The sequence below is a fragment of the Ascidiella aspersa genome, chromosome 2 (assembly GCF_963924565.1).
Source record: "Ascidiella aspersa chromosome 2, kaAscAspe10.2, whole genome shotgun sequence".
NCBI lineage: Eukaryota > Metazoa > Chordata > Ascidiacea > Phlebobranchia > Ascidiidae > Ascidiella > Ascidiella aspersa.
Window position 1 is genome coordinate 37,507,991 of NC_139448.1, and position 25,988 is coordinate 37,533,978.

A 25,988-nucleotide genomic window follows, 5' to 3' on the forward strand; every position below is an offset into this window, starting at 1 on the left:
GCTTTTTAAATTCGTTTATCACCGTTATCCGGTCATGTAAACAATTTAGCTATTTTTTCTTTGCGGAATTTTGGCCTTTTTTAAACTTTAGGTTTTATCGAGTCCCCAGGCAAGCTGTCAATCAAACATTAGGGCTGAGCGTATGAATCACGTGACTCCAGACATTTTAATCAAATTCGTGTTACACGAGAAGCAAGAAGGATAAAAAGTGGGAAAAACTGGCGAAGAAATATATATATACATTCTGAAAAAGCGAATTAAAATAAAAACACAAGTGCACTTTGGTAAATAGAACCAAAGATTCACAAACGCAAAACGTATAAGAAGTAGGGATGTCCAATATTGTTCCGACACCCAATATTTCTTACCAAAAGCTTTCTATGTAACATCAAATGACGTCATAACTATGCTTAAACAAAATATTTTTTTTCAGCTTGTTAGGCTAAAATTTACCTAAGCGTTACAAAGTTCAGTTACCTCCTGTTGGTAACTTACATTTTTGATAAGTTAACCTTTTAAGGTGGAATCGCAAACTTGGCTGAATTGCTAAATTAATTTGGTATCGGATCGGCACAGAAACCATTCTAGTATCGCTACCGATAGGCCCACTAACACTTGGCATCGATTATCGGTTTCAATCTGAGACCATCGGAGGACATCCCTAATCAGAAGGGCTGTGTTAAAAATAAGTAATGTAACACTTTATACAGTCATGAAACATTTTTTTAACAGATACGAATGCACGGATAATTAATTGTTACTTAGATATGTTCATTGCAAAATCAAGTGACCTATGGGCTAAGTGTTCCGCTAATGTGAATTTTAAGCATGTAGAAAACTGAAATCTCATATCATCGTTTTTCTACAAGTTCAGCAACCCCAATGCGAGTTTAAACTTTAAACAAAACTTTGGCCCAGAGTTTACACAAGGAACAGAGTAACTCTGATAATTAACGTGTAAAAATTGTCTTTTTGATTAAAAGATCTTCACAGAGCTTGAAATTAGCGACAAACTGAAGTTGAACTTGAAATAGGAATGCACAGTTGGGGACACGACTTAGTTCGAACACTGCACGGGCTGAAACTCAGTTCTGAAAGAGAAAAATATACCATTTAATATGATTTACATGAAAACGTGAAAACGATTTGTAACCTTGTCTGTGTTAAAATAATAAGGTCTTGATTTGGTAATACCTCGCACTTATTTCTTTCTTGCATATAATTTCGTTTAAAAAACAAAAATGTCTTTCAAGGTGTCAGTTGACTTTTTATTTATTTGTTTTAAGGGGTCTGAGAATGTGTTGTTTCTGTTGTTTACTTTTTATTTAGTTTAGACCAGAAATAAAATTATCCATTGAAATTATATTTTGACGGGAACTGTAGCATATATATATAAATTACAAACGTCATTTCGGATGCAGTTTCTTGTAAATTGGTTGAGTAAAGTGATGAATAAGCATCGTCGAGGTTTTATCTGTAAAATTCTGATTACTGGCCAACAAGCACTATTTACCAGGGCTGCGGAGTTGGTTAAAAACAACCCGAGTCCGACTCCGGCCAAATAAAATACACCCGAGTCCAGCTTTGACTCTACAGCCTGTATTTTACCCATTTACGCAACTAAATTAAGGTTGATTTTCTGCAATCCACTCATTTTGGTGTCATAATTGATCCACCCGCATTACATGGTTTAAAAATATTTCACATTTGCTATTACACTTTTACAACTTACATTTTGCCGCCTTATCAGTTTCAAAATTTGATACTACGCATGCGCACGTCGGACTCGGGACTCGGTTAGTTTTACGCGGTCTTACTCGAGTCCCGAGTCCGGCAAAACAAACCGACTCCGTCGTGTCCCGACTCCGACTCCGCAGCCCTGCTATTTACCATCATTAATTGGTAAATTGTAAATAACCAGTACTTTGTCTGAAGGGAAAACTAATATAACAAAACTCAATTCTTGAAGTTTTGGTTTGGGTGTTTTCGTATGTTACGAACTGGGGCGGTAATACTTAACTTTGCGGCCTACTATAGGAATATCTATTGGTTTTGCAATTCAGCAGGCTACGAACAATTTAACCAACAAGGTAAAACTAGATTTGGCCTGTCCTTTAAAAACATTTTTTTCTCGGGCGGACGCTTCAACCTGAGGTAAGCCCGATATTATACTCTAAGTCAGTGCTTCTCAACCCTTTTTCGCGGCGACCCAAATATTAAGTGTAAGTATGACGACTGAGCTTTGGCGACCCAATTGTTTTTTTTTGTAAGCAAAAAACACAGCTTATTGTAAGCGAACAAAAAATAGACATTAGCATAAAGAATTTCGAATTTAAAAAAATATTATAAAGCATTATATTGTATTGCTTCCCTAATTTCCCAATTGAAAATGTTTCTCAGAACCAATCTTAATTGATATAAACATATGACTACTGCGGTCGGCGACCCAACCAAATTAAACAGTGACCCAATTTTAGGTCGCGACCCATAGGTTGAGGAGATGCACTGTCCTAAGTCCTAAGACGTATATTTAGTTTTTCGATACTTAATTGCTAGCGGTTTCGATACAATAATCAACTGGCCTTGTAGAATTATTTTATTTTATCTAAACAACAAAGTAATAGGTACCACTTTATCAGTTAGGAATCGGCCTAATGCATATTTTCCCAAAGGATGGGTATAATTTTTAAAATGTAAAGCGAGCAACGGGAATTACCTATTGGTGACCCCGACACAGCCAACCATTTCGTGTCGTAGAAAACACGTGACCCAAAGCTGTCAATCATGTTCGTGGTAAGGCTGAGCTTCTTGATCACGTGACCAGAGTCCCGGATGAAGTATACGTCACCGTTGTGTTCTTTAATGCTGAAAAAGTTAAAAATTGTGTTGAAAACTAAAATTTCCAGTTTATGATTTTTCTACCGGCATTACTAATTTAATTTATTTGAATTCTAAACGATGGATCACTAATGTTGCATAGTGGCATCAATGTTTTGGAACTTTGTAAAGGGGGCTTAGAACCATGAAAGATTAAAACACTAGAAGTTATAACTTCACAAATGTTGTTTTTCGAATTTTTTAGTTGTTTAGCACGCACCAACTGATTCAGTTGTTATGCTCTTATAAATAAACAATAATATAAATCACCTTCCTATATTAAAAAAAAAAATAAAACCGGTCCTCTCTTTTTACCCACCATCTCTTTAAAAAGTGTTTCTTTTTAATTTTACAAATCAACTTACTCTATAACGTGTGACGAACCCCAGGCAGACTTTCGGTAAGGATTCTCGCTCAAATCATACTCAAACGTCATCGATTCGCCTGAGTGAACATCTGATGACGTCAGTGGAATTTCAACCAATCGCTGGTCGCCAGAATCCATGACCAATAAGCTCTTTCCTAAACAACGATTTGGTTAAAATTAAAAATTTCAGTTAAGACCTTAGAAAGCTAAAAAAACTAATCGACCTATATGGAACACACATGTCGTGTAGAAAAACTCTCATTAAAACCACACTTGTCAATGTATTATTAGTTAGATTACTTCGGAAGGAACAGATCACAGTTATACGCAGGTATTATAAGCTACATTGCTGGTTTACTAAAAATTTTATATAAGTTGTTTGCTGGATTTTTACCACTGAAAACATATCCTTATAAATGTTTGTATGATAATTTATTTATTGTTTGCTCAAATTGCTACAGATTTGTAAATCTGCCCTCGATCAATTTTATTGGACGCTTGTTGTCTAAATAGTCGAAAAAGAATATATTTAACGCTGTAACGACAAAGTCAATTTTTGCTGCAATTTACAAAAGTATTGCAAAAGATAGAGTATTATTAATGTTTAGAATTGAAATTTAAATTACTACATTTTCCGTACTTTGTTTTGAAATATCCATGGTAGGCGCCCATGTTAAGCCATCCATGACGATGGTTTGGTTACTTCCGTTCATATTTGATTTCCAAACTTCACCATGACCGTAGGTACCTTGCGTCCAGTATAATAACCTGGTAACCGACAAAATATTGACTCAATAATAAAACATTCTAAATAATTAGGTTTAGGTTTAACTAAAAGTAGGCAAACGTAAACGAAACTGCAAATTGAGGTAAAAAATCACGTGTATATAGGTGCATAAAAACAGTTCCTTTGGTAAAGTTTAAAAAAAAATTGGTAAGAACAAACATAGAAAATGTAAACTCCCTTACATTGTCCATACTAGAATGTAAATATTACCAAGGAAATGCCTTGTACGACAAAAAGTTTCTACATTTTACACTATCTTGAAATAGGTGATAACTAGGGCGATTATTTTTTGACTAGTCAAAAAAAGTCAAAATTATGTCAAAATTTACACATTATGTCAAAATTTGTCGAAAAATTTTCAAGTCAAAATCGAATAAAAATGCACATAATCGTTTACAAAATTAAAAAAAAAAATATAGTCAGACTTTTGAAATTCGTCGTTCAGTTGGTTTGAAATTTATCGTTCAATTTTATCAAAAAAAATTAGTTTTAATTTATGTTCAAAGTTATTTTAACCGTATTATGTCTTTATTAGAGCAATATACAGTATTAAAACGCGTGATTAATGTCGCCTAGCTCATTTAAATCAATATATTTCTAACAGGTCAAAATATTGTAAAAATAAATTATTTTTAGGTCAAAAATTTTAACTTTTCAGGTCAAAATTTCCTAATTTTAGGTCAAAAAATAATCGCACTAGCTATAGCATATTATGAGGATTTCACCATTACCTGTTGCTACAGTCGATTTTGATCGCATTTATTTCGGGTTTGTCTTCATCAAATATGGCCGACTTAAAAGTTCCATCGGTGACGTACATGTTCTCCTTTATTGCGTCATAATAGTAAATGTACCCGTTCAGCTCGTCAATGGCCATAGCTGTAGCTGGAATGTGAGTTGAGTAGAGTTATAAAAACGTAAGGTTAAATTTTTGCGGAAAATACAACTTTATGTGTGAGTCACTATACTAACGTAAATATATTCAGCGATTTATGGATAAAGTATTTGGTAGGCGACATAAAACAACTTGCGATACACTCCTTTAAAGCAGGGATCACTAAACAAAAAGGGAGGTTGACTGTAAGGACTAATAAGATTTTTGCTCAGAACTTTATTGACTTGACTAATATTTGTAGTATATTAGAAAGAACGCTTTACCGTCTTCTTCAATGTATTTAGACATCATTTTAGTTTAATTCTTGTTTGATCGAAAACAACAGGTGCCCTCGGTCTACTTGTTTTATGACGTCAATTTATGACGTCATCTCTGAAATTCTTTCCGACCGTGATCCACGCGAACCCAAATTACTTTTAGGGTTCCTCATTAAAAAAAGTTTAAGAACTCCTAATTTAATCAGTTTGCAGGCTTCATCCCTTGTTACTATTCTTGTGTTAATATATGGAATAATCCAAATCTTCTTACCAGTTACGTTGTCCATAACTTTCTCAGCATTCCTCCCCTCACTTTTAAACAACGAGTCTCTCTCGCTCCAGTAAACCTCCTGCCGCATGGGATTAATTGCAAGCGAGAGAATATCGCCAGAACCTAAAAGAACAAATTTATTTGTTTGGTAAAACAAAGTTTGACTTTAAATCAGATTTAAATTTATTTACTCACCGGAAGTAAATAATGACGTATTATCTGATGACGTCATACTTAGTTGAAAAATGCTGTGGCCGCCTCCATCAGCCACGAGAAGATAATCACTTCGAAGTAATTCTGTCAAAAGATGGAAAAAGATTTCAGGCAACTGACAACGACTGCTTTGTTTTCTTTTGATGTCTTATCAGACAGACATTTGGTTTACTTCAATCTTTATCATTTTGGCGTTTGATGAAGTTTTGTGATTGTCCTATGCCCTATGAATCACTAGACCACGTATCATAAATACCAGATTTGTATAAAATAAATCTGGACTTTGAATAGAAACTATTGTTTTTTGAATTCTAATCCCTTTTTTCCATTTTCCCTGTTTTAGTTGTTTTTGTGTTATTTTTGGGGTGGTTTATCCAAGTTGAGGAACAATCAATCGTGAACGTATGATTTAAATTGCCCTAATTTTGCTTTTATTCCTTCAATTTGGCAAAAATACGTTCTAGTTTTCCGATTACCAAATAAACGGATTTCTTATTAGAAGTGAATATATTTAACGCAAAATACAAGCATTATTGAAGTATCAGTCTAAAATTTGAATGAATAAATTTCAATGAAATAATTCAAAATAATTACAAGCATCACAGGGCATCCAGCTTACCTTTAACGCATCCTGTGTCTCCTATTTTCTTGAACCCGACCGAGCAAATACATTCTCGTTCAGCGTTCACTCGAGGCAGACAAATGTGGTCGCAAGTTGGCGCAAAAGAGCACGAACCAAGCTTGGATTCTTAACAATAGAAATACAGTTTAAAGCAGTGTTTTCCGACCTGTTTTAACCGGTGAACTTGTGGTTTTTGGAAAAAGGACCAAGTCAATTGTTAAAGCATGTAAACTTAAAATTTGCGCCTTGAAAATAAATGGTATAGTCGCTTTTAAAAGCTGATTGGTTTCTTAAATACACTCTTGATTTAATCCATTTGACTTGTCCTAGCGTGAAAGCGCTGAAAACAGCGTCAAAGGGCTGTTAAAGAAATGCGTTTAATGTACCTTTAGTATAGAGATAATATAAACGGGTTAGGTGACAGAAAAGACCCAAAACCACTGTTATTTTAACAATTTGCGAGTTTGAGTTGTGTAACACTTGAGTTTGGATTGTACAAATAAAGATACGGGAAATGCTGTGTTTCTCAAACTATAGTATAGGCCTATAAGGATAAAATTAATTTATCAACATTGAAAAAGAGTATTGGATACAGTTTAAGGTTCCTTAAGAGTTCAGTTTGTCCCTTTTTCTTATTTGCACGCTAATTTAATACATCTCTTTACTGGTTGTGAAAAAACCCAACAAAAATAACTTAGGGTCTAACTACCTGTATTTTAGCCCGAAAACAAATAAAACATTATGATTAAAACCTAAATATTCTATGATTCATGTGATCGGTGTGTTCATAGCGTGGGTGCGATCCTTTGGTAAAATTGATTTTAAAGCCGTTGTTATTTATCACCAAAAAAATTATGGTTTCTACAAACATCGACTTTTATGATTTTTAAGATGCAAAACAGCAGTAGTATCACTTCTCCCAAATCCCCAATGCATGTTTGTTTAATCCACTTTGAGTCCGATCTTTATCTATTAAAAGGAAGAGTTGAATGCACGCAAAGCACTGATCTTGCTGCTGATAAAGTACACAATGCGGTGTACTGCAGGGAACTAGAATTGAAGTGCGTATGCTGAGCGGCCAATTAAAACTAAAAGGGTGGTTTGTATCGGTGGCTGAGTTTCACAACAAACCAAAAACCGTTTCTGACGTGAAGTTAGTTGCTAATTTTGTTCTTACTACCCCCAGGGCCTCTATACTCGCATTCTGAATTAATAGAAAACAACTTAAATTGCAAAACACTTTATTTCTTTCAATCGAATGTTGTTGATGAACTTTTCTGCGTTGTCTCTTAAATTATTTTATTAGTTTAACTGAGCTGTTGATTTGACCAAGACATTTTTTAAATATACTACAACCTCAATGGCAAACTTACAGAAAAAACTTAGTATTGAAAATTTATTCAAGTAAGGTAGTTCAGTTAAGCCAATTAAAACTTATAATGGTACTTTTCAGTGTTAACACATAATTGTGTTTTGCAAATTCTGTTTTTAGTTACATTTCTAGTTCAAGTATTACATCTTCGTATGTAAAACAACCATTCTGCTGTGATTGCAGAAGTAAATTATATTTTGAGACTTTTGGAAAAAGTATTAGACTATTTGGATCCCTTGAAACACCTTAAAAAACTGCACTTTAGATCAAACTCATCTAAAGAACTTCTATTTATGGACTAGGCGCCTAATTAAATAAGTGAAAGTCCAGACACTTTTCTTAGCATTTTTATTGTGTTTTTTTACCTTTTTTGCTATTTTTTTATTTGATGAATTTTTTCCTACCTTGAATTTCTGGATAAGTTTCCACTAGAACAGCGACACCTTGTGGTTCTCCGTCCATGGCGATTTTAAGCGTTCTATGAGTGGTTTTGCTCGCCATGAAAATGGAGTACATTGAATGACCTTCAGCGTCGAGCCAAGGTCGATCGTCAGCAACGTAAATATATTCCTGTTAATTTTTTTTAACTGAAATTAAATGTTTATCAATTCACTCTAGCTATACGTGATACATCTGGAAATATTTTTCGGTTTTTGGTTTCAAAAACTTAAACAGAAATGTCATTCAACACGCATAAATAGATTTTTAGTTTTTTTTATTTCTTTTATAAGAAAAAAATAACCCTGATTTATCCTCAACATTAAAATAGCAACAAAATGGAAAATTTTCTTTTGAGCCTATTTTAGCGCTGAAAATGCAAAGCAACCTTAAACAAAAAAGATTGACACATAAAACAAAAATTAGTGAACATTTAGGGGGCGTATTGTATAATTATTACGTCACACTCACCAGATAGCTCGCGATGGAAACAAATCTGGAACCAGCTCTGAACAAATGTTCTTTCTTGTCACTTCCGTCCAACTTTGTGCTGAAAATGATCGAACCGAACATCCAGTAGTCGGCCATGTACACCCTGTGTGACGTAACAAAGCAATAAGTTTAAAAGATGCGATATTGTCAACACTTAATGAACGCCATAAACTATGCACACACCTGGACATTCGAATGCTTTACCGTTTAGTTCAGAGGTTCTCAGCTTTTTGTCAACTACAGCCCAATAGTAGATGTGTCAAAGATCAAATTTAGGGTAAATGTTGAAATTATAAATGAAATGCGAAATTTTGTTTTAGCCTACCAATTGTAATTCGCAAATTGTTATGCCGTTCTGGTTTTGTTTATCCTTTTGTTGAAAACAGGCCATGAATTAAAAAAAAGGGAAATTTGAAATTCATAGAAAAGTTGAAATGCATCAAGTGCTTTCTCGGGGTAACACATCTAAAAAGGTTAAGAACCAACGGTTTGGTCCAAGATATTGCGCAGTAAAAACAATAATAAGTGTATCCACATCACAATATCAATTGTGACGTCATATTCAGTTACCTGTCGTCGCCTTCGTCCACGACAAGACTTGGAACGTCGAAGATGTTTGGATATTTCGCAAGAACCAGGGCGTTTTTACCGGAAGTGTCAGTTCTTATCACCTTTGACCCCAGTGGTTTATACACAGAGAAAAAGAGAAATCTCTTTTCCGCATGAATGGAAACGCCGCAAGGGGCGCCAGGTGCTGTGGTGAGGATCATGTTGTGATACGTCATCGCTTGATTGCTGACGAACAATGCTTTTATTGTTGCGTCAGTCCAGTAGATGTTGTTGGTGATTCGATCTAGGGTAATCCCCTTGATCTTTGCTGCCATCCCGTGGAAATGTTGCGAGTTTTCGCCTGTGATTAAACTGTGTCTTCCGATGTAGTTGGATCTAGAAGAAAAAAATAAATATTATATTTATCGAATGGCTGTCACTTATACTTAAGTGACAACAAAATTTCTCACAAATAGTTGTCTTGTAGTAGCAAGCCCTGCACAATGAAACATACAGCAAAATTGGTTTTAGACGCAACATTTTTTAACTTGAAAAGTTTTCAGCATAAAAAACGTAAGCTTTTTGGGCTTCTTGTTAAAGTTTCGTACTTATCCTTAGTGTACCACACAAGTTCGGCAGTTAACATTTTTTTAATAAGAGTAACCGAAAACACACAAATAAAAAATATTGGAAGACTAATTCTTCAAAAGAAATGGTCTTTCTCAATCAAATTGACATCACTGGTGTTAATTTCGGTGGGTAATGATACCACACCAAGTTATGACGTACCTAAAATCAAACCTACAACTAAATAAAGCTACAAAACGATTGGTATTATAAAAGTGACAGTTTAGGAATTGCTTGTCGCTGTTTTAAATTGTTGCCTCAGGCACTTGAATGCAATGTCCATTGAAACTCCACCAAATGTAAGCGTTAAATGTCGATGATCACAGTTAAACATCATTAAGAGAACCTAAAATTGGTTAAAGTAAATAAATTTAAACACTCGGTGTCCAAGATTTTGATTATTTTTGTGTAATAATCTAAATATGCAACATCATCTAGTGCCAACTTATGAATGGCCAAACCGGTTTAGGTGTTTTGACCAAAACACGCAGGTGACTGGCTGCAATATGCACAAATCGCTTCAGGGCTTCAACTTAATTTAAATCGCAAAACTCAAAACTATATCTCCCAAAATCAGGGCCCTGTCATAAAATGACATTTGGGGTAGTGTACGTCACGAGATAATATCGAACCTTTTCATCCCACGAAGTCAGATATTTTAAAGTTCCTTGTCACAATCAAACGTATACCCAAACTTCAAAGTAATCCTGTATCGCAATATTCTGCCCAGCTAGCTGTTTTTTTGCCAAACGCATGCTGGTTTCTACAGTCGGGTTTATAAAAAAGATGGTATTGTTTGCCAGACAAAGATGTCTTAACCACTTAAACTTGTATTTTTTAGTAAATTTAAAGCCTGTAAAATGTGAATTACGGCTATTTGGGATTTTGAATAAACTCCTGTATATTTGTAAACTCTCTACATTAAATAAAAAAGGAGGATTGCAAGTATTAAGAAACCTTTATGTAAGACTTGTAAGTAGATAAATATTAATGAAGATTATTCGTCAATTCATTTTTATAAAAAGAGGTAAAAAACGTTTCAGTGAGAGTAATCATCCTTAAAACGTGTAAAACAGTTTACAACTCTATGATTTTAACAATCTTTTATGCTTTTACCCAAGCCTAGCCAAACTGTATCTTGCCGCTTTAAATGCAATCATCTGCCATTTTTCATCTTGAATTCCATTTTGGCATTTAAAGCTTATAGATACGATCAATTCAATGGGGTAAAATTGTTTTTAATTGTTTATTACAATAAATTACAAAATATCGCTTTTTACCTGTAATCGACGTAATACACCATCTGGTTGGGGTAACTACCGGTCACGGCGGTAAAGTCAGACGCCGCGCCTCCATTGTTCATGTTCTGAGACGTCACAATGACTGATAGGTTGAAGTGCATCGAGCTTTCCGGCTGGATAAGTTCCGGGTCTGCATGTGTCGCCACCACGTGGGCGGTTGTGGCGCGAAAAGCACTCCAAATCAAAAGAGACTCGTCGTCTGAGAATTTTAAAAGATGCAAAATAATATAACAATTGATACGTCACAACAAGGTCACAAAATGTCGTTCGACTTAAAACTTGACGGATTCGGTTTGTTTTGCTGGAGTCGGACTCGAGACTCGAGTGAGCTATGTAAATATACCAAAGTCCGACGTGCGCATGCGCAGTACTAAACTTCAATACTTCTTAAGAAATTTTAAAAGTTACATGAAAATCAACGATTGATACGTCACAACGAGGCGGCAAAATAGTTCCTCAGGTAATTTAAAATGTTAATATTGAAAAAATATCACTCAAATCAGAATCGACTCGTCGTCAGTATCAAATTTCGAAGCTGATAAAAAATTAAAAGTTGCCTTAAAAAGTAAAGATTAATACGTACCAAGGGCCACAAAAAGGCTTCTCAGGAAATGTATAGTGTTAATTTCCAAGAAAAATCATTCAAATAAGATATAACTCATTGGCGGCGACAAAAAATTAAAAACAAAGCGCAAAAATGAGGATTAATGAGCATTTAGGACGTCAGAAACAACCTGTCGTCTGTTGATGAATTAATTCACCCAAAAAAATAAATTTAAAACAAAACAAAATGTTTGCTTCATAGAATTGATTTTTTTATTAGATTTATATATTTTAGTTTTTTTTAGATTCGATTAAAATAAAACTGTTTATAAATCTAGCTTCAAAGCAACAAAAGTCGTCTATGAAATATGAAACGTTACATCAGCGCGGTACAAAGAGATAACAATTTTATATTTAAAGTCTTAAGTTTAAACTTAATTCCGTTTTATAAATATGACCTCTTAAAAAATCAGTCGATAAATGGAGGATCTAATTTTATTGTTGTAGTTGTCCACTTACGACATTTGGTTGCGTTGCAGTATTCCCATCTCACTGAAGGATCGGTTGTGTAACACCAAAGACCGTTGATATCGTTGTCGGGATTCCTACAGGCATATTACAAAGCATTTAAAATACGTTAAAAAGCTAGAAATATTAATCATTTCAATCTATAAGATAAGGACTAAAATACCCAGCCTATTGCGAGATTCGAACTTGAGACCTTCGAGTTACAAGATTATATTATTAAAGCCTTTCAAACGTCTCGGCGTTAAACAAAAGTTACTAAAAGACATTTTCGCTTAAATGCAATGGCTTTGTCAACCCTGATGCACCAAATGTTTGATATTTTATATCAACTTATGAAAGAAACATCTAGCAATTTTTTAAGGTCATAATGTTTATAATAATTATATAAAATAGTGTTTATTTTTATGGAATCCGAAACTCAGTTTAATTTTTAACTATGGTTTTATTGTGCTTTATAATATAAGTTTGCGATACCATTCGGCTATTTAAACCTCTTTAAATATATCTAAATCCTTTTTTAGCGAAAAAACATATATATGTATATATATGTTTTTAACATCTGCATAAAAGTGTCTAACATCTTTCAAGACTGTCCCTAATACTAGCATTGCTAGACCATTCTGTTATTTCATCCCTTACAACCCGTGTAAAATCATAACATTTATAAGCTGAGCCATCACCTGCAATAGTTGTGGTGACCTCCATCAGTTGGAACATACTTCGGTAGATGTGGGATCGTTACATCCCATCGTTGGCACGACAACCCTTCTCTAGTGTGGCTCATCGTCCCCTTGTACCACTTACTCGGTCCCTTCAGGCATTCCGCATCTGTGACGTAATAATCGGGTAGATTTTAAATCAAAACAAGCCCGGTTTGTTTTGTGGGAGCGTTAAAGCATATTACTTTTTTCGGTGATGTTTTACTTTGAGTTATTTCAATAGCAATGGTGCGGAACAAGATAATAGTGACACCTTTTGCGTGATTGACGTTCAAAAAAATATAATTCGTATAAAATGCAATAAACCTATAATTCGTATAAAGTGAAATGAGGAAACCGTGGGCTATGATGATCGCTTTAAAGGGTATGTTTAACTTGGTTAAAATGTGTATTTCTTAATTCTAAACCTAAGGTGGCACAGTTGAACGACATATTTATCGTAATGTTGACGATATTTCGCACAATCGTGCTTCGTCCTAGGAAAAACAACTTATTAACAATACAATAAATATTTTCAAATTTAGGTAACGTTTGAGTCACTTACAGCCTTCGCAAACCCAATGTACTACACCATTACTTTTGGTACACTATAACAGCTGTTAATAAAACCATCAACAGCAAAATTTATTTTATACGCAGACGTAAAATTCTCAAAAGGCACTTAAGATATCCTAAAAAATTAATGATAGCTTATTGATGCTCTCTTTATCGCAATGGAAACAAGTTTAGTGGTCTTGTTTTAATTAACAAGTGCTTAAATGTTGAGCTTCTCGCAAATATTTAAGATTACTGGAAGCGATTAAAGCTTCGCGTCGCAGTAAGGAAGTCTAAACCTCGGTTTTGCTGAAGTTTTCGTGTCTGGGGAATTTATTAATAGCCATCCTTCGAAATTTTCCTGGGTTGGGCAAAATTCGCGCTGTAGAAAACGCGTAGGTGCGCCCGCGAAAATGTTCATCTGCAGATGCGTAAAGCTGATAAGGCCACCGCTGGTGCCTTGGGCTTGTATATTGAAGCACGTTGTTCGTTGCAGCTTCGCTATTGCTACATCGCATGTTAAAACGCTGTCAAAGAGAATTGCGCTCGTCGCATTTTAGATCTTGTCTGAGTACGATTTCCAGAAAAATAATTAAAAGAAAAACTCTTGGTTTAAACTTTATGTTTTTTTCTGAGATATTTTTAGAAAAATCCACAAGGATTTCATATTCAGTCTAAAATTTGATGGCTTAAAACTTACAAATAGTTTTACATATGTTTTAAGTACGATCCTTTGTTTTTCTTTATTTGTAGGTAGGGGTAGGCTACGTTATATTTCATGAAAAATATTATACTGAAAACTCCTTGGGTCTATTTTATGTTTTTTTATTTTTTATTGTTTTCTGTCCTAGCATCAGCGCTAAATGTAGTTCTTTTGAAAGATGTAAAGATGATAGTCGAAAGATTTACACGTTGTGAAATAATGACAGACTTTAAAGCTTCACTTTAAGTAGAAATTTAACTACCTAATCCTTTATAATTTTCGAAAGGTTTTTTGTAAAGTACGACTTTATCTTCCTGTATTTTGTGGCTTCCTAGGCCACATTGATCCGGCCTACTCCTTGTCACGTCACACTCGACAACAAAAGGTGGCTATGACGTCACAAAACCTTGTCGTACCCTGCAATTTACTGCTGTCAGGTGCAGCCGTAAAGTTAGAGATTTCAACTCAATCAATGACGTAATAAACGACTTTGTGCGGTCTGAATGGAAATCATGTTCGAAAAGGCGGGCGTTTGTTGAAGTGGCGCGATTGATCAGCGCGGGAGCGGCCGGTAATAATCGATGATTGTGCGGTTTGAATTGGGCGTGAAAACACTCGAGTTCACACCCGCAGCTGTCAATCACAAGTTTCTCCAAACTTTAAAGCATGGTGGTTGTAGTTTGTAGTTTAATGGTTGTAGTTTGTGTTTAATGGTTGTAGTTTGTAGTTTATTGTTTGTAGTTTGTAGTTTAATGGTTGTAGTTTGTATTTAATGGTTGTAGTTTGTATTTAATGGTTGTAGTTTGTAGTTTAATGGTTGTAGTTTGTAGTTTAATGGTTGTAGTTTGCAGTTTAATGGTTGTGGTTTGTAGTTTAATGGTTGTAGTTTGTAGTTTAATGGTTGTAGTTTGTAGTTAAATGGTTGTAGTTTGTAGTTTAATGGTTGTAGTTTGTAGTTTGTAGTTAAATGGTTGTAGTTTGTATTTAATGTTGTATGTAAATGTTCGTAGCTTATGATGGGATTGAAAAAGTTACAAAATGCACTTAATTTCAATTACTTATGCATGGACCTTGATATTTATTCTTCTTTTCTATAAAGTATCACAGAATTTAGAACTAAATCTGCTTCCCTAAATTGACTTATAAATTTGTAAACAGACAAAAGATCTGTATAACTTTATAGTAAAGCAGCTTCAAGTACAGTGGTAAAAGTTATCTTGAAAAGAAAAAAAATATTGATCTTTTTTACCAGGCTGTATGCCTCTTTTTAAACAGGTTATCCCGCTATATCCTTCAATGTATTTCAACTAATATTAAACATTTATATATGTTCACTGTATCGATCCAAAACGACACGTTACTTGTTTTAGACGTTTTGTTATGACGTAACTTTGCGGCGACATCCTTAAAAATTCCGATTTATTCCGGTAAGCATAATTTTCTGGTTTTACTCCTGGCTTCAAAGATATATTTTTTATACAAACTTAATGCTCGTATGTATCCATACAGTTATTTGCACACACACCACCTCATTTTGGTGCCCACCGTGGAAAAAAAATATTTATAGATAATTAGTCTTTCAACCAACATCAGATCGATAGTGGATTATGAAATAAAACCGTTTAAATATTTTCTTTGTTTGAGGTTTAAACAGAAAGTCCACTGTTTTGTTACGCAATAGTCAATAAATGGAAAAAGCGTAGGACGACGGTAAATGCGATACGATCGCGTGAAATGAAGGAACATAGTCCGATAGTTTGTGTTCGCAAAGCTTAGATCGATTAAGGGTTGCGAAAGTGTGGGTGGAGGTATATGAGATTTTATCTTAAATGTGGGCGCCAATCAGTTAAATCTTTATTTTCACAGCTAAACGACTTGAAAGCATGGACGCTAATACATTGGTATCCTCGTTTATTTTGCAAGTGGTGTCATCGTTATCCTATAGTTACGACATGGCTTGATTTGCAACGCATAATTCAACTACTAAACAAAATGCTCAAAGATCGCAATTTTTCACCAGATAAAAACAAAAATGTATGATAATTCTTTGGAGCATAATGGTTGGAGGTTGTAGTAAGACGTAATAAGAATATCAAAGCCCATACAGGTAGCATTTTGAACGTTTCGAATAACTCTTTATTGATCATGTTGAAAATGAATAAAGAGTTATTCGAACGTCCAAAATGATACCTACTTCTGTATGGGCTTTGATATTCTTATATGATAATTCTGTTTAAAAAATTTTTGTGGAATAAGTATGACCTGATTTGAATTGTATAACTAAAACTCAAAACAATTGTTTAAATATATTCCCCAAAGCGGTAAAGTTAGGCTTTTACGATAAACTCTTTACAAAGGCGAGGAATATTTTTCTCGATGAATGAGGTACATGGTCTGAAACATAATACGTATTATATCTTTCGTATTTAAAATAGAACATTGCTATAGAATTTATATACAGTTTAAAACAGAGGTTCCCAAACTGTGCGTCGCGACATCCTGGTGGGTCGTTTCGTCGTCGCAAGATTATATCTTGTAAATCAATTAATTTATTTTAACAAACAAAGAAGTAAATTGACTTCCGTGCACGAATTGTAGTGGAATTAAGCAAAATTCTATTGATGTGTGTTCCGTGAGTTAAACAGACGTTTTCAATGACGTCTAAAGAAAAAAAAGTTACAACTGTTTTCAAAAAACAAACCACCTTAAAACGTGCTTGACGTCACATCAGAGTCAACAAATGACGTCAGGAGAAAAATCACGTAAGCATAAAATTGCACAAACAGATGGGGAGGAGTTACAGGAAAACAGGCTCCACCCCAAGGCACCAGACTGTTTCTCCGAATTGTGTGTGTTTTCATGTATACCAGAGGCGCAGGTGCACGGGCATATTTTGCTTTGCATTTTGCGCGAAGTGTCGGTCAAAACATGTGTATCGTGTACACCCTACTAACGATATCGCAGCTTGGTATTTCCAGTTGTGTAACCGCTAGTTTTGTTTACTCTATAGGATGCAAAACTTCCGTAAATCGAGTGACGTGGAATTATCGCGTCAAAACATTTATTTTCGAATGTGAGTTTCGCAAAATGATTCATTTAAAAATAGTATTTTCCTGTTTCAAAAATTAGTTTTGCCCCAAAACGCCAACTTCTGAAAAAGTTAGGCTATGGTAAAACTTTTAACTATTGCATTAATGTGTTAGAATAAAATTACTCGTCTCGGTCATAAGATGAGATATATCTTTAAAACGTACACACATGTCTCACGCTTTGGAAAGCAAAATTTGTAATCATTTGGATAAAACAGGTTTACAAAGCATTTTGTTTGGTAATTTTTCTAAAGAAAAACGCTATACAAAATATATATACGATTCTAAGCTATGGTATTAAAAGTAAAAACAACAACATGTGTTTACGATTTGGGGTTGTGGAATCACATTTGGATATTGCCATGCAAATACATTAGGAGAATTAAACCCGGAGGCGAGTCAACAATTGGTCGCCTTCGTTGGATAAAATCACAGTCGCAAGTTTATTAAATGAACGATAAAACCGTTTTATAATATTTTTTTCATTTTTTCAAAATTAGTTTTGAGATAGCGATATAGCTGGGATGAACTGTATTCTGCAGAAGATGGTCAACTCGTTAAATTTTCTCGGCGTAGATTTTACCTACAAAATTTGGAGCTAAATTTATGAAACCGTAATGTGTTTTTTATTCTTTGAAGCCGTTTTTTGCAAACTCATAAACTATAAATTAGCTGAAGCAGGTAAAACGCGATTGAAAGTTTTAAATTGACAAATCTTTGCATGACGGTGTCTATAAAAGTTGATAAATATAGTATATTTTGCAAAAATATATGTTAAAACGGTTTTCCACGGTTTAGCAATAATTAATTATGCGAAATACTAACAGCAGCTTGCTAAAAAATAAAAGTATTGCGACAAAATAGCTTTTAGATATAAACAACGAACTTTTAGCTCAAAATTCTAACCAAATAACAGCCCACGATATCCATGCTTAGCTTACCCAAACGTTAAGGCTGGTTCACACTAGACGCGTTAAAGCGTCTGGCGCCTAACGATAGCGTCTGACGGTAAATTTCGCTTCTAACCGAAAGCGTCATACTTAAAATATTTCAACTTTTCCGCAACCGAAAGCGTTTTTTAAAAACGTTTTACGTTAACGCTAGACGCGTCTAATGTGAACCAGCCTTTACAATTGTAGCGCACCGGTTTTATTAATGTAAAAAAATAACTTGTTAAACGTATGCGTGATGGCTTTTAACTTGCATCAAGTAAACTTTAGGTTTGAAGTACTATGGTCCTAGGCTAACATTCTACGTTTGTATATTCACGCAGTTCTTTCAGAAAAAACTAAACATTACACAATAAGTAAGCGTCAGCCGGTTTTTGTTAATATTATAAAAATAATTTTCTAAATCCTAATCAACATAAAACAACATATATTACTTTTTTGTAGATTAACTTTTCCGTTCGAGCCACTACTGAGCATAGATAAGAAAGATATAAGCTGTTATTGTAAAACTTAGGCGGTTATTTGTAAAATTTAGGCACTAAGAATTGCAGTTTGAATTGTAAAACCCCAAGAATTTGTAAGAAGCTTGCTCTAAATAATGACGGGAGGCTTATTTTTTGTCATAAGCATATGATAACCCTATAACTATAGACTATGAATATTCCATTTAACATACCCTAACAACTTACCGTTTAGATCATCTTCATCACATCTGGCAAAAGGCAGCAGAATCAGCATCAAATATTTGAATATCATCTTCCTCGTTATAGGTGCAGCAGTCATGGATTGAATGACAATCCGCATTTGCCGCGGGTTTTATGCGTTTTCTCCTTTTTTCACTTTTCTCTCTCGGGCCAAGTTTTTAGCCACAAACTGCAGCACCAAGTGCCTCTAGCACCTGACAATGTGTAGCCTGTGTTCTTCATTCACTGCTCACTCAAATCGGGAACAGGTTGTTTTCCACGTCCAGTCAAAAGTGAGGTCAAATAAAAACCTTGAGAGGATATGGTACAAACTTAATACGACATCAGGGGAATATAGGCCTACTTATCAAAATATGTAGCCTATACATTATTCAAACAGACGTTGATTGTATAAGTTTAAGCAATTGCCAAAATTTTGTTTCAAGAGAATACAATTAATTATAGAACTGTTCTGTATTTTTAGGAAGTGTTAGGGCATCTGCACTTAGAGTAAACTAACTGATAGTAGGGGCTGAATTAGGTTCACCACAATGTCCCCCAATCCGTATCTTTTGTCCATCTTAACAACGTATATTTATTTTTTTATGTTTGTTTTTAGCCTAGTTTGATAAAACGGTTTTAACCCAAAGAAGTGTGCGTCTCATCGCACACTCGAAAATGAAGGTTTTGGCCAGTTTAACGATATGTAGGGTAGGCGTTTTTTCGCTTTTGTGCAAATTTGTTACCACTATTAAGTAGTGTTAAAACTAAGCCCGAACGGTGTTCGGGTTGAACATTAGGCTTACCGACAAACATGTGCTTTTATATGATATCAACTCCCAAAATAATGTTTGGCCATTTCAGTTGCATGTTTATTGTCTGTGCACGATATCGAACTCTAAGCAAGTTTTTTAAGGCTACATGCCCGTTTATGGCGTAATTTTTTAAAAATATTATTGTTTTTCCAAAAAAAAAAACTTTTACCTTCAATTAAAACTTAAACAAAATGAACGCACTATTTACGGGTTTTAAGTTACAGTATGCTACTTCTGTATGATGTCACGATTTTACGTACTTTGGTGCTGTCATCTCTGAAAAAATATTCAAGGCCCCATAAAACAAAAATCCGAGGTCTGTCCTGTCCTTTGTGCATTTACTTACTGTTGGGTCGTTTTTCTTATGTAGGGCCTATACTTGGACGTAAATGCGTGACGAACGTAAGTTATAATACAAATGGATTACCAAAGTGAAACTTTGTCCTTAAAAAAGCCAAGTCTTGCGTTTCATTAGATTTATCTTACACCCTACACAAATGTTTGGCTTTTAATGTCATGTAAAACTTCAAAAACGTGTTGGCGTAACAGACTGGCGAAGCGGCCGCGATTAACTGTAGATAAGTTTTCTACCTGCGTTGTTTTGCATTAGACCAGTGTTTATTTATGCTTTTTACGTCATGGCGCACCTGTAAAACTCTTAAAAACGTGATGGCGCACCTAGCACTTTTTAAAATTATTGCAAAACCTTATAGTTGTATTAATATATTTTAAGCAGTTTGTGCTCAATAAGCTATTAAAACATGAAAAATATGTATATATATATGGTTTATTTTTGAGTATTTTTTCTATTTACAAGCTGTGCACCTGGTAAACTTAAATTAAAAAAAACTTTACTCTTTCTGGAAATTACATCCGATTATTTGAAATTTAAACATAGCAAAACTAATTGAAGGTGGTTTGTCTTGTAAACCAATAATTACATTTATTTCACAACTGACTCCTTAACGGTGGGGTATAAAAGTTTACTACGAACTGAGAAAGCATATCAAGCAAAGCAATATAAATACTTTTATTTATTTTACCAATAAAAACACACATCAGACAATTTCTGTCCACAATTTGATTCAATTTTGCAACAGAACTTATTTCTCAGTTTATCTTGCTGTAGCCAGGCACAGGTTTTTCGGGAAATAACTTGACTTTGTAGCGCACAAGGTCGATCTGGGTGCATTTGCTTCTGTAATTAACATGATGGATCAGCAAAATAGCAGGAATCATGAGCCAGAAAGAACCTTTGTGGACAAAGAGGTCTTTGACTGTTGTGCTCCGTGACCCTTTGAAGTTCTCCCTTATTTGACTGTGAGGTATTTCGTAGGGGATGCTCTTGGACCGAAGCGCCCTTATCAACCTCATTCTATTTGCTTATTTGTTTCCTGTAAATGTCATAAACACCAAATAAAAACAATTTAATTAATGTGAGGCAAAGGTGCTGTGTGTCAGAAGCTGTACGTCAGAAAGGGCTTACATTTTATGCATAAAGTTAAAAAAAATTAAAAGAAAACATATTGGTTTTTAACGACCGTAAATTGTATCACCTGCTGTGTTTTGAATATAATTCAAAACAAACCAGTAGAAATGTGACAGTTTACACAATAACAAGTATTTTAAATTTATTCAACGAATATTAAAGATTCGAAGACTTTTTGGCAACACAATAGGAAATACATAAATTGAGCAAATTTACTTACAATGCAAATTGCCCGAGGGTATAGATTAGGAATGACGTATAATTGGTCGGCAAATAACATACCTACCCGTATTTGGGCGGGCTAACCATGATAATATATGGATAAAACTTTAAATGTCATAGTTACACTTAATACGCTTACACACAAAAATAGCTGTGTGTACAATGCCATAACATTGATTTGCCAAATATGCATCACATAGCTGGTAATTTGTGAACCCTCTAATAAGAATGCAAATTAAAGATAAAGCAGTGAGATGGTGGTTCATCACAATGTACATAGCTAAACAATGGTGCAGTTGATGTCATTGGGTAATATTGGCTGATACCTGATGCCAAGTGGTAATAATATTAGCACGGGTAACACTAATTTACGGAATGATGAATGGTCGGAACGGTCACAGTATTATTATTAAATATAATAACACTTGACCCACCTTCACCCAAACGCTAACCCCCACCCTAACCCAAATATTGTGCGTTGGTTTAATAATTGTTTTAACGGGGTAACACTTAAATTAGTGAGCGTCCGACCATTCATCATTTCTTAAATTAGTATATATTACCCTATTAGCACTCGTTTGATATTAGGATGGTATCAGTGACGATCAGATACCAAATTTTGATATAGATTTAAGCAATGATTTGTGACAAAATGCAGCGATATTTTTTTCAATTTTAACAATAGTAGGTTACCAACTGGAGTTAACTAAACTTCCTAACGCTAAAGCAAATTTTAGTTAATAATGAAACAAATAACTTTGATTTTTCAATTTAATCTATTTTGTTTGTTAAGCATAGTAAGTAATGGCGCCATTTGGTACCTCATCACATCAAGTGCTTTTGTTTAAACTTATGGGTATCGGTATCAGAGAAGAGTCATATTTGGCTAAACAGTGTTATGCAGTAATGCTGTACAAGTTTTCCACAAAAACATTTATCTAATAAAAAAAACATATTAAAAAATTGGTCTTAATCATAAACTGTTTAGAAATGTGTCCCAAAATTGAGAGGTTCAATAGATGTTTCCACTGGATTTTAGTAGGATTTAAAATATACAACAACTAACAGTTTTAAACTTAAAACCTCTTATAAGATCACCTAACTGTGAAAGCTTACATTCCAAATCCAGAATAAGTTTGGCAACTTTTATATTACTCTACTCTCTTCAGTTTACAATTGCAAAAAGTATTTCACCAAAACAAATCGTTTCAACTAACATTGACAAGTAAAGAGAAATATAGCAATAATTTTGTTAAAAGGTGCCACCCAGTTTGGAAAAACCTGTTACTTCGAAACCCAAACTTCAAGATTAAAAGTATGGCAACGGATCCATTTTCCATACTGAAGAATTAGCCGGTCACTAAAGTTTGGTAAACGGCTATAGAATAAGTCTTTCGTGCAATATGCCGGTTAGGGTGTTGTTACGTGCTTAATTAGCACTACAAAATCTAATTACGCCGACTGTATTAGCACTACAAAATCTAATTACGCCGACTGCTAATTACGCCGACTGTAAATTCTAACATTCATTATTAATTTTGCGCCTTTGTTCTTAAATGTAGGGCTATAGGAATTAGGTTTTCGCATTTCGAGACATGTATAATTGTATATTAACGTAATATTCTTGTGCGCTGTGGTGTTCGCCGTTAATTGGATTTTAGACATGTTTTTTCCTGTATCCAAACATTTCTGCAAATCTCACAATCATTTATCGCTTGTTTTCCGGCGCGGTTTAACTTCTCACTAAAAGGTCCGCCCAATGTTATCTTTCCGGGAGCGCGTCGGTTCCCGTGAAAAGGAGTTTTGTTTTAGCGTATATTACGAGCAACTCACCGCCGACAGCGGGGAGAGAGACGTCTGGGTGTAGCCTTGTGAAATTAGCGAGTAAAACTTTAAGTTTCATTATGCTCTGTCTGTCGCTTTTGTAAGTAATTGTGTGTGTCTAAGTGTCATTATTGTTTGTGGTGTGGTAATTTTCTACTCTTGCAACCAATACATCTGTACATTGGGTTTTCTTGTTGTGGTCTTTAATATAAGTTCTCTTTGGTAGGTTATTTATTGCCCGAAAATAAGAACTCACAGCGACTTTACAGGAGGACTAGGTAATTTTCTAGAATTACTAGTAAAGTCGTAACAGGTGTTGTTTAGTGTTTGGGTCAAGTATTATTATATTTGCTATTTAAAATATTGCTCAACCCACCCAAACCCAAAGTCGGCTTTGGTCTATAATTCTACCACAGCGTTCAAACAACTAATAAATCAACGCACAATATTTGGGTTAGGGTGTTGGTTAGTGATTGAGTATGGGTGGGTTAAGTATTATTATAGTTATCATTTAATAATCGGAAGTTTTTTCACCAGTGTACCACATTAGATATTCTGCACTACTGTAGCCAGATCTACAAAACTACAATATGATTTATTGCTAAAGCCGTTTACAGTACTTCGAAAACTGAAAAATTTGCACTGTTGTTAACGGTTGCAAACGTGGTTGGGTTTGTAGAAAATGACTCGCGGCCGCACTTACAATACTTTCCTCAGTGGCCCCCTGACGAAGTAAAACAAACGGCTAGTGTGTGACCAACCTTCACATGCGTGTTTTGGGTGCTCTTTCACTATTGTACGTAAAAATTGATAAAAATTTTTTTTTTTCAAATGCCGCATACCACAACACATATTGTTTGGGTTAGGGTGCGGGTTAGCGTTTGGTTGAGGGTGGGTCAAGTTATTATTAATAATAAACATAATATTACTTGAACCACCCTCACCCAAACCCGCACCCTAACCCAAACAATATGCGTTGTGGTATGCGGTATTATTATTTTTTTTTTGCATAACTTTTCATGTACAATAGTAAAAGAGCGCCGTGTTTTGCGTTATGGCTCATCACTAAAAAAAACAGAATTAGGCGCTGATCTGGGATCCTACAACATTTATTTTAACAGTAACGAAACGTGTTGTCATAAATTAAAGTTGAAAGGAACGCATAAATACGTAGGATAAGAATAAATATAACTTCACCCTAACCGAAATAATGTTAGCAATTTAAACTCCAAGCGAAAATTTGGTAGGATTCTAGACCAGCGCCAAAAAACACTGTGGATTTTAATTACGAGAACACATTTAGAGAGTTTAGTTACATAAAAGTACGAACTCGAATTCTAAACTTACTTACGTTTGTTTTTGCAAAAAATTTTCTCTCATCCACCTTGGCAACAGGACTCAAAACCAAAACGTGCACATTGTGCGCACAATGTGCACTTGCGATATGTGCACGGTTCGGTGCACATTCCAAGGTGCACAATGTGCGCACATTGTGCACTTGTGATATGTACGCAAACCGAAATGTGCACATTGTGCGCACAATGTGCACTTGCGATATGTAACGATTAAGTGCACATTGTGCACTATCGCTCAATGTGCAACTTACAATGTATCGGTGAACGTTATACAGAAAAATAAATAACTTCATATTAAACGATTTGTTTTTGTATGGAAAAGATCAAGTAATACTATAGTATATTATAGTAATACATGTTATTTTTCGTGCCATTCTTTTTATTATGATATATTTTTTATTTGAGTTCCACTTTTATGGATTTCCGATTATATGGAGTGGATTTATTATGCATGTTATTTTTCGATCGATTCTTTTTATAATTCTTTTTTTTTAATTGAGTCCCAATTGTATGGATTTTCGATTATATGGGTTAAATTTACCAAACAAATAAGTTAACAACTGGAGGTAACTAAACCTGCAAATTTAGCCTTAAAACCCGTAAAAGTATTTTTAAACGTTCATAATTTTTAACTACTCTGCTTATGTGGGCATGGTTATGACGTCATTGGGTATCGGATTGTGATACTTTTTGTTCACGATATTGGTTATCGGAATAAAATGTCACGTTTTGGGCACCCCTACCCAATTGCATGTTGATGGGACCTTTCAAACGTAAGGCAACACTTCTTGTATTTAAAGATCTATGTTTGACCATTTTTAATCTAATTCAATTGCACTATTGCATTTTAATTTTGTTAACTTAAAAAAAAATTGGTTAGAATTAGTTGAACATTGAATAGCGATGCGATTGTTTGTGTTTGTTTTTAAATGATCAATGAATCCTAAAAATAACTTTCGTAATTAGTGGCTCTATCGAATTTAAAAAACTTCAACACAAAAGTTTATTTTATAAAACCAGAAAATTGAAGGCGTCACGGCACACATATAGCACAAAAGCAATTAGGGAACAAAACAATACTCACTTCAGGGCGAAATACCAATCGTAAGATATAAAGTTGGAAATGGTTGAATAGAAAAATTTTAAACGGAAAACTGCAGCAGCAATATTTGCGAAATACTTTAAGCAAGATTATAAACGAAATACTATCGATAGGTAGGTAATATGAAAATGCGACAGAAACAAATTAAATATAACCTCAAATGACAAAGGAAAATGAAATTATAGTAAAGTAAATAAAAAATGAATAAAAAAGGAAAGGCTATCGAAATAAAAAAATTAAAAATCCATACACTAAAGAAAAGTTAAAGACGACCGTAAAAAAATGCTACAGAAACATAAAAAATATATAATGTTAGATTACAGAGAAAAAAAATAATTACTGAAAATAAAAAGTAAAGGCATAG

General features: G+C 34.4%; 1 protein-coding gene across 1 annotated transcript; it reads right to left on the bottom strand.

Annotated features, from left to right (window-relative positions):
- Window positions 1–345: 345 nt before the first annotated feature.
- Window positions 346–18,931, bottom strand: LOC146165599 (uncharacterized). The gene is made up of 15 exons (XM_083382201.1): window positions 18,824–18,931; window positions 12,820–12,967; window positions 12,131–12,216; window positions 11,048–11,267; window positions 9,162–9,536; window positions 8,571–8,694; window positions 8,066–8,231; window positions 6,287–6,415; window positions 5,650–5,751; window positions 5,455–5,577; window positions 4,763–4,916; window positions 3,885–4,012; window positions 3,243–3,399; window positions 2,717–2,865; window positions 346–1,091 (listed from the first exon to the last, which is right to left on the bottom strand). Exons 1-15 carry the CDS (start codon window positions 18,915–18,917, stop codon window positions 1,003–1,005), a joined length of 2,244 nt encoding a protein of 747 aa, XP_083238327.1. The 5' UTR covers window positions 18,918–18,931; the 3' UTR covers window positions 346–1,002.
- Window positions 18,932–25,988: the final 7,057 nt, after the last annotated feature.